Here is a 10,393-nt window from a genome sequence, read left to right as displayed (position 1 = left end):
CTCTCTCTCTCTCTCTCTCTCTCTCTCTCTCTCTCTCTCTCTCTCTCTCTCTCTCTCTTGAGTGAACTGACATATAGGTTGAGTTGGAGACTGGATGGCCGTGAGTGAGGCAGGGGTCAGGGAGTGGGAAGACTTTACACTGGAGAAACCTAAAGTGTATTTGAGGCAAGTTCTGAAGTGCAATTATTTTCCAGTTTGTTCTACGGCTTGTTCCACAGCAACAGAAGGCTGAGGCCACCACCCCAGCTACTGGCTGTGTCCACAACTCTTCATGGAAGCTAAAACATTACTAGGCTGAGAAGTTAATCAGTGAAAAATTTAGAAGTGGCATAGTCATAATTAAAAACAAATTATTGAGTTGGAATATAGGTTTATCAGGAAGGCAAGAAGAAGTGATAGAGGTAGAGATATCGTTGATGTTCAAAAGGCTATGGAGACAGAGCTCACCTGTTAGGATCCCAGAGAGAAACAGACATGGAGTAAAAATAACAGAAAAGCTCATAGGAACAAGTAAGTAAGTAACAGTATGTTTATATTAATATTGTAAAAACGTGATAAAGCTAGCAAAGGTAGAAAAGATATCCCGAGGACTTAATTTAAAAAGAGCCATAGATTGCTAGTCAACTAAGAAAAATCAGAAGAATCTCTTCTAGACACACCAGGGGGACAACAGAAATGCACCAGAGCAAAAATTTCTAGGAAAGGCAAGTTGTCTGTCTGGGAACCACAGCAGTAAGGGTGGCTTTCTTCACACCTCATGTGACACGCTCTGGTCACAGTGTAGCCAATATCTAAGTACTCCCTAACAACTAATTTCTTCTTCTATCCATGGGTTAAGAGTGTGCTATTTGGTTTCTACAAAGGGTGGATTTTTGACTTGTGCTTCCTAATGAATTCTAACTTTATCCCACTGTAGCTGAAGAAAATCCTGTTGCCCACCCGACTTATTTACAGACTTTGTATTCCAGGGGCCTCTGTGGTTGGCTGAGTCTATTGCTAGTACTGAATCCTATGTTCATTTTGAAGCAGCTGGGCTCTGAAACATACCCATGGTTGATTTTCTTGAAGGCTTCCATCTTGTGGCACTTCTCTGTGGGCAGCACATGTTGGTTCCTGGAGAGGGATCACTCGAGTCACCAAGCCTGGATGAGGACTTTTTTGCTTGAACATTTAACAGGAGCAACACGTCTTTGTTTTGGAAGCAAGAAACACTTGTTTTGGTTTTGCTTCCGCTCAGAAGCAAGGGACTTTTTGACCATACTCTACAGGGGAAAGCTGTTCTTCATCAGGATGATGAAACTTCTTGCTTCTTAGATTAGTAGGTTTAGAATAAAACAAGGCACTGTATTTCTCTCCCATCAGCTGCTTGCCACCTCTTGACTCCTATTGATGTAAGGATCTTAGTGTGGTCTTCTGTGATGGTTCCAGGCTCTCTGGTTAGCTCCCAGTGTAGGTCCATGGGACTGTGAGTGGGCCCCTGTGTTTATGGAACTCAGTGCTTGCAAACTAACAAGAGAGCTAAATTAGGGGCATCAAGTTCCTTGGGGCAAGTTTGATCTACACCATCAGAATATCTAATTTCTTCTTGTTTCTTCTTTGTGCATGACTACTTAACAAACTGACTAACAGCAACCAACAAACCCCATAACAAAGAACCAACCAACAGAGCCTTTTCATGCCCTAGCATTTATATATCCTCTAAAATTTCCGCAGATTTCCAAATGTCACACAATCACAGAAACTATCTGCAGCTGGCAAAAACACACCTCAGACAGAGCATGAGGCAAATCATAGTCAACTGTTGTGGACATCTGAAGTACCCCATGTCTCACACCTGGGATTAAAATGAAAACACACTTAAAATATTTTTGTGTTTTTTTAAGAAACCAAATTCTATAATTCTTACCACATTGAGTGCCATGGTTTCAATATGTCAATCAACAGACAATGGTTTGGAAACCTATTTCCCTTATAACACAAGAAGTGGCCCTTACAAAGAGCCAGGCTAATACCACTGAGGCAAGAGTGTGTTAGGTATTCTGAGAGTAGGTTATTGTAAAGTCAGCCAGCTCCCATCTCTTGCATGCACCCACTTCATTTCTTCTGCAGTAGAATAGCATATCTAAAAAGCCCTTAGCAGAGATAGCCTCCAACCTTGAACTTCCCAGCCTCTAGAACAGGGAGCTGGGAAATTATTCATTCTTCATCAATTACCCAGGGGTGGGACTTTTACTTTTGCCCTACTTTTTTTTGGAAATGCTGTCATGGACCAGAAAGCATGTTGTGGGGTGTTCAAAGCATCAGTGGTATGATAATTCTTTTGAACTCAGAAGGGAGACACCACCCTCATCTTGGAAAATGAAGTGCTTTGTCACCATTGACTCATGTGATAGGGGAGATAGTCCTATGCCCCAAAGGACACACAATTCTGGTACACACCAAGTCAGAGAATGACAGGGATTCTAGGAAAGAACACAAAAATCCTTCTTGAGGTACACACACGCACACACACATTTGGTTTGATTCTCAAATTTAAATGTTAATTTCTTAAGACTAATACTAGGATTGAGAAATATAATGAATCAGCTCTCTCATGAATATAGATGCTTCAATGTAATAAGGTGCAGTTCCTGAATATATAGTAATCTATGTGCTTGATTAGTCTGGCCAGGCAACTTATTTTAGGTCATCTAAGAAAACCATGGTAGGGGTTGAGGAGTTATCTCAAGTTGGAAAAATGCTTCCTGTGCAAATGTAAGGGCCCAAGTTAGGATTTCCACATCCATGTAAAAGCTGTATGAGAGGTATAGGTCTGTAATCTCAGTGTGTGTGTGTGTGTGTGTGTGTGTGTGTGTGTGTGTGTGTGCATTTAGTCATCAGTCTACCTGATATGACAACTTTCATTGAGCCGGTCTTAAAAAAAAGTGTAGAACAATAAAGGAAGACGCCTGATGTCAATTTCTGGCCTCATGTGCATACACATGCATACACATGCACACACCATATGCACACACAAAAATATTAGGAAAAGAATCTGTGGTAGGAGGGAACTATCCCTTGTCATAGATAGGATGAAGCTTGGCCAATCCCAATCAGATCCTCATCTTACCCATTGTCTCTGAAGCTATGATGTCATAGCTGTGGTCACCTAGGAGGTAAAGAAGTGAAGGCAGATAATTCTGTCTTCCCTCCTGCCCAAATGGTAGAGATTGGACCAGGGGTCAATATGTTCCCAAGTGGCGTACCTTGGCTCTACGTGGTGCTTATTATATTCTTTGTATTTTACCTTTTTGTCATATTCTCACCTTTTTTCCTCGTGATAGCCCAGTACACCAAGAAATGTAAGGACTGTGGGGGAGGGGACTTAAGAACAAGGAACTTTAGTGACAGATTAGTGTATGGACTAAGCAGGAGCACCTATTATACTGTGGGAAACAAGAATGTTCTTTTTGTGTGTGTGTTCCAAGGTCCCACAGCTCAAGGCTGTGATCCATGGCTCACAGGTCTTAGAAATTGTAATCTTGTGATAGAAAAGCTTAGAGAGCTTGCGTTTAAGCCATTCCAAGGGATCTATGGCTTTTATACTTGCAGAGGAGGAGGAGGAAGTATCTGTAAGCCCCGACTTATCTAACTTGAATACCCCAGTACAAAGACATTGGGAGCCCAGGGGACTCTGGACTGTGAGGGAGTCTCTCCAGTGGGCTCTGATGAACGTTCATTGTTTTAGTCTTTCTCAGGTGCCGATGTTCTCTGGGCAATATTTCCTATAAGGATCAAGACAATATTAAGATGAAGATGAACCGTCTGGGAGGGGCAAGTAAGTACTCTCTGTCCTTCACCTCTGGGGACTCATCAGTCCCAGCTTATGTGCTGAGTAAGGGAATTGTATGCTAAATCGTGGCCTTGGCAGAACAGCGTCTGCTCTGTACATACTATGTGCAGATGCTGTGCTGTCCTACTAAGTTTGGCCTAAGGGCTCTGAGACTTTTCTCTAGATAATCTTTTGTTTCCTTTTAAAGCAGAGGCTTTAAAAACTCTGAACTCTCGTTAGCCCTCATGTTAATCAGAGAGTTTGTTTTGTCATTTATACTTGCGACATTTCTCTTCCCATGGAAGGACAAAAAAAGGTGACTTTTCTACAGAAAGCAATACATTTCCTTCTCTGACAGGGATGAGGAAAGGACTTCGAAAAGATACACTATCAGATAGAAAGCCTATGGAATAAAGGTTTATCTCTTCCTGGGTGATGTCTTGGTGACCTTGTGGAATTTGTTTCTTTCATGAAGATCTGCTTTGCCCTCCTGACAACTTCATGACTCTTGCGACATCACATAGAAGGGAAACATTAGATTCTAAATTTCTCTGTGACCACCGCATCAGTGGTTCTTGTACATATGCTAGTTGATACTCTGTCCAGGTTTCTCTCACATAAAATTGAAATCTCTGTAAAACATATTATTTGCTTGGAGATAAGCCAGACATTGAAAACCATGTCTCCATGTGAGCAAGTAACTGGATTTGCATTTGTTGTTTGTTTGTTTTGAAACTTAAGAGAAGAATCCTTAAGAAGGTGCCATTAAATTAATGAGGGCATAAAATTACAATGAATATTGTAATGTATTTGTCTTGGTTAAACAGAATAAGTGCTTGCATAGAGCCACTACCACCCAGTCGCTTGTATAAAGGTCTCTGCTACCTCAGCTCATTCCCCACACGCCCTCTACTAATGTTCTGAGACCCTGGATGCTCTAGAACTCAAAGTCAGGCGACTGCTTCAAAGGCTTTGTCCGAAACTTCATGTTCCAGCAATAAGTGAGGGATACTTCCTCCCCATGGCAGGCAAAGAAGCCAACTTATCATCTAGGGCTTTCTGTAAGCAAGCAAAGGGCAATGGAGCAAGTGCAGCTACTCTCAAGAGCTCAGAGATGGAGTGAACGTGTCTCTCCTGCTCTCCAGCTTTCAAAACATTTCTGGAAATTGTCCATACCCGCAGAGGCTGACTAATCCTGGGCACAGTGGGCTATGCCAGACTTTTCTTTATTTCCAGTACTGATATGCACACACTAACCTATTATGAGCCCATCTCTCATATTTGAAAGTCAGTTATTTGGATGGTCAGCCATGCTGTGTGCTAGGATTACATATAAACTGAAATATAGGGGAATCTGAGGAGTTGTTCATATGTGGACATCTTGGTGACATGATCCTATGATGCTAGTGTCTCATATATTACTGATTGTTTTAATGTTTCTTGGGTTAGATGAGGTGAGAATTATCCCAGATTTACTTTTTAAAAACATAATTTTTGGGCTGGTGAGATGGCTCAGTGGGTAAGAGCACCCGACTGCTCTTCCGAAGGTCCGGAGTTCAAATCCCAGCAACCACATGGTGGCTCATAACCATCCGTAACAAGATCTGACGCCCTCTTCTGGAGTGTCTGAACACAGCTACAGTGTACTTACATATAATAAATAAATAAATCTTTAAAAAAAAAAACAAAAAACAAACCAAAACATAATTTTTATGTATTTTGTTTTCATCAAGTCTACATACTGCATGTATGCAGTGTCCATAGATGCCAGAAGAGGCATCTGATTCCGATAGAACTGGAGGAAAGAAGGGATGTTTGCCAAGTGCTGGGAGTGAGATCTCGGTCCCCTGTAAAAGCATCCAGTGCTTTTAACCTCTGAACCATCTTTCCAGATCCACTTTCTTTTTTTTTTCTTTCTTTTCTTTTCTTTCTTTTGTTTAATGGCACAGGATATATGTCACCATTCCAAAAGGCAGAAAAGGGAGGATAAAGAAGAAACACTGGACCAAAGACAGACCCAAAACAGGCTGGGTAAACTCCAAACTCTGCATCTCCATGGCTGATGTCAAAGCAGTCTTCAGATTTCCAACTCCTTTCAGCTTTGTTGACTGCAACACAGTTCTCTCTCTTGGGCTGGTTCCACTCCCTCTTAGCAGCTCCTCTGGCAGGTATCTGACTCTGCTGTGCTCAAAATGTTGAGGTCCAAGGCAGTCCAGGCTCTACCTTCACAGCTTCACACAGTGTTCTCTCTGGGCCTCTGTGCAGGGACACCCTGACACACATCTGGCCACAGCAGCTTTCCTTAGGCACAGAAGGCGATTCCATAATCCCTTTTTTCTATTCTTGACTCTAAAGCCAGAACCACATGGCGGAAGCTGCCATGTTCTGCTGCTTACTGGGACTGGAACATGCTACCCTGTCTGCACTCTGCCCCTATCCAATTACATCTTCACCAGCTATCTTAGTTTGAGTTTCCATTGCTGCAGTCAACAAAACCAGATCCGTTTTCTTATAAGGTCATAAAAATCTTTGTGCTAAAAGGACTGGAGATGCCATGGTAGCTACGATAGTTTTTGAATCTCAAATGAGAAAACTTTGTATCTATACAATAAAGGGTGAATCACATACTCAGGGACAATTTATAGACACCAGGATCATCTATGTAGATCTTTTTGGGAGTCAGGAAGGAAACAAAATTGCAGAGGGATAATATTCTGACTGTGTTTTTTCTTCCTTCCATTTCTTTTTCTTTATTTTTTTGGTTTTTTTCGAACAGGGTTTCTCTGTGTAGCCCTGGCTGTTCCAGACCTCACTCTGTAGACCAGGCTGGCCTCGAACTCAGAAATCCACCTGCCTCTGCCTCCCAAGTGCTGGGATTAAGGCATGTGCCACCACTGCCCGGCCTCCCTTCTTCCATTTCTTATTTTGAGAAATAATTTCTTGTGGTAAATATTTACCAAGCCATAGGAGGTCAAAGGTTCCATCTTGACATAACTGCCCAGTTTGATGATAATGTAGAAACAGCTAAATTTTATACACTACTTCTCTACAATAGGTGCTTTCTAAGATGTCCATTCTGCTAAGTCATGGCTATAATTGGGCACCTTTCTTCTTCTTTCAGGATACCTTCTGATGTCACCAGAGAAAGGAATTGTAGGTGGGATGAGTTAGGATCCTTCCCTGTTTGTGAGGTTAGCAAGAGAGTCCAGGATCTCTGAGCTCTGTCCTCCGGGAAAACTGGTTTAAAATGAGCTGAGCTAATCAGGTGACCCGTGGCATCCAAACCCAGCTAGGAGAGGGTTCTGAGGCACCTCCTCTGACAGGATAGCAATCAATATCTCAAGAGTCTCAGAATAGGTCTCTGGTATGATGAAAATTCCAGTGGATTTTCTGTCCCCTTTCAGTCAATTGCTTTAATTTACCACACATTTGATTGAATTTCCTGTTTCCAGAAGAAATCCTAGGTGAATGAATGGCATTTGAGCATCTTCTGTTCCAGAACCACATATGGAATTGTTCTTCTAGAGGAGAGAACAGCCATTCTATGACTCAGCAAATTCTGGACTCAGGGCTAAAGATTCCTTCTCTATGTTTGAGATAGTCACCTGGAAATATTACTGGAATGTTCCAAATGTGTTTCCCAGTTCCACTGTTGTCGGAGGCCATAATCTTCTGCAGCCATGAAGTAGAATGTGGCTTCATGATGCATAAGGAAAGGGATGACATGGGCTTTAGTCACTAAAACACCAAATATCAAATTTCTATTAACTATATAAAATACACGATATAATCAGCTTAAACAAATAAAAATATTTTGGTTCACTGTTTGATAAGTTCTAATTCATGATAAGTCAGCCTTTAGCTTTTTGATGCAATGCATCATACAGAAACAGAGGATCAAGACTGATGATAGGGCAGGGTAGCAAGAGAGAGGGCCTAGGAGAAAATGGCTAATTGCTGCCAATTGTCAAAGTCAAAGATAATCTATTTTATGCCACAGGATAAAAAAATTCTGGGAAACAGAAGTTATAGGAAGAGCCACCATGTCCATCTTAACCCCAATCTTTCTGTTGTTGCTATTCAAGCAGAGTTAATCAAAACATACCTGTTATTTATTTATTAGTAATGATAAGTAAAAACACTCAGCAATAGTTCACATTTCTGTCACTAAACATACATTTTTTTTTTTTAATCTCAATAAGTTCAAAAGTATTTAAGTAGTCTTCAGAGTCTGGGAGATCTCCAGGATGAAGACAGCGAGACCCACAGAGAACCTGCTTCTCTGCGTCTATCCGCTGGAGCCAGAGATTACTTTGGGAGACCATTTCCTTTTGGTTATTTGTTTAATTGCTAGGTTTCCTAATATCCCATAAAGAATTTTTAGTTCTAAGATGATCTTTGACGTTTCTGCCTGGGAGTTTTCTTCCTCCATTGAGTAAGAAACTCATAGAACTTTGGGCACATTTGAATTCTTGGGCAGTGTCACGGTGGTAGTCATCTTTTTGTGTTTTGAGTTTGTGCACCGTGTGAGGAAATACATGCAAAAAGACATACTGTCTTCCTAGACAGCAAGCCTTGGAACAGGCAGAGGCCGTATGGGCAGATAATTATTTGTTCCCGGGTCTCCACGGTCTCTTTTGGGAAGGCTGAGCTGAGAACAATTAAGATTTTTGTGTGCCTTGGGAAGTGGTGCAGAGACAGAGCCATCTTGCCACTTTTCCCGAAATCTTTGGGAAAAGTGACTTAAAGCTTAAGGCAATTTCCACTGTAAAAGTTGTCATTAGAAACAAAGTTGTCATTAGGAAGTGTTGTCACAGGGGAGGGCTTTGAGGAGTTTCTTTCTTTTTTTTGGGGGGGGTGTTTGAGACAGGGTTTCTCTGTATAGCCCTGTCTGTCCTGGAACTCACTTTGTAGACCAGACTGGCCTCGGACTCAGAAATCCGCCTGCCTCTGCCTCTGCCTCCCGAGTGCTGGGACTAAAGGTGTGCGCCACCATGCCCGGCTTTGAGGAGGTTTCAAATGCTTAAGCCAGACCTAGTGGCTCACTGTCCCTTCCTGCTGCCTGCCAATGCAGATTTAGAACTCTCAGCTCCTCCAGCACCATGTTTGCCTGTGCACTGCCATGCTTCCCGTCATGATGATAATGGACTAAACCTGTAAGCCAGTCCCAATTAAATGTTTTCTTTATAAGAGTTGCTATGGTCACAGTGTCTCTTCATATTAATAGAAACCCTAACTAAGACAGAACTAGATTCTGGTCCTTTGGGAGAGCAGCAAGTACTCTAAACCAGAGCCACCTTTCTTCAAGCTCCGCCTTTAATAATAATTAGAATCTCCTCCTTCTCCCTTGAGGCTGAGCCTCACTGTGTGGACCAGGATGACCTTGAACTACAGAGATCTGCCTGCCTCACTTTCCTGAGTTCTGGGATTAAATGCATGCATCATTTACTGGCTAGAATGTATTAAAAAAAACAAATATAATGAATTATATATCAGATGTGAGGGGAATGTATTCCAGATTTTTTTTTCATCCTTTTTCTTTCCCCTACCCTCTAGTAAAAACACAAAGTTAAGGACAACATAAAAAAGCTCTCTCTTTTATGTTATCACCTTTTACAATTCTCTTTCGTTCTTGAGTAGAATGGGAATGATTCTGTCAGGGGAATCCTTACTGCTGATTTGGGATATAGGCTACAAAGTCATGACTATCCATATGAAAACTCTGAGACATCAGAAGGAGATCTCCCAGAAAGACTTAGCCTATATTTGTCAGTAACTGACTTGAGACTTTATTTGACTTCCTCTCCATTTCTGGTAAAATCATCCTGTTTAAATATTTTGAAGTGAAATTCTCCATTTTCTGTCTTCATGTCTTCTGGTTGTGCAGAGAGTTCAATATCTACCATATTTGGTAGTCATCTCGTGTGATGTTTGCCAGAGAGCACAACACCTGTGATGTGGTTTTATTCTAATATAAATGCTTTGAACTTTTCACTGGTGTTTGGGAATGTTTGTGATTGGAGTCCCTTGAAATTGTTTGTGTGTTTTCTGTCATTTTGCTTCCCTTGCAGTTGAGTCATATTTCCTTGTGTTTCAGTATGTCTTCTTCAGGCCCCTGGGAGAGAAGCTCCAAGAAGAGAGGCAGCTGGTGGGAGAGAAGACAGCTCAGTTCTGGTGGGAGAGAGATCCCAGGAAGTCTGCCCAGTGACAGAAGTTTGAGGTGACCACATCTGTGACAGGCATGTCCCAGAAAGATACTTCTAGCATCCTCATTATTTATACTTAAGAGAATGTGATAATAAAGATTTTGTGCATCTCAGAAATGATCAGTTCTTTGTTGAATTTCTATCCTTTTTTGTTTCATTCCATGAAATCAAACACTTAATAACACCTTTGCTGCGGAGATAAAGTCTTATGAAGATATCTGTTATTTTTTTCCCCAACAAACGATACTTAGTTTTAAGAACATACTTTTTAAAAAGAAGAGGGTCCTTCAGCTATATGCTGTGGTTTTACTTTTCCTGGAAGCTTTGCGACTATTAATCAATGAAGGTCTAGCAGAAATAGTTACACTAAATTATG

General features: G+C 41.4%; 1 protein-coding gene across 1 annotated transcript; it reads left to right on the top strand.

Annotated features, from left to right (window-relative positions):
• Positions 1–3,157: 3,157 nt before the first annotated feature.
• Positions 3,158–10,129, top strand: LOC110317393. Its single transcript, XM_021191842.2, has 3 exons — positions 3,158–3,341; positions 3,728–3,817; positions 9,909–10,129. Exons 1-3 carry the CDS (start codon positions 3,200–3,202, stop codon positions 10,028–10,030), a joined length of 354 nt encoding a protein of 117 aa, XP_021047501.1. The 5' UTR covers positions 3,158–3,199; the 3' UTR covers positions 10,031–10,129.
• Positions 10,130–10,393: the final 264 nt, after the last annotated feature.

This window comes from Mus pahari, chromosome 2 (genome assembly GCF_900095145.1).
Source record: "Mus pahari chromosome 2, PAHARI_EIJ_v1.1, whole genome shotgun sequence".
Lineage (NCBI taxonomy): Eukaryota > Metazoa > Chordata > Mammalia > Rodentia > Muridae > Mus > Mus pahari.
The sequence above is the reverse complement of the archived record's forward strand: the minus strand, read 5'-3'. Positions and strand labels throughout refer to the sequence as shown.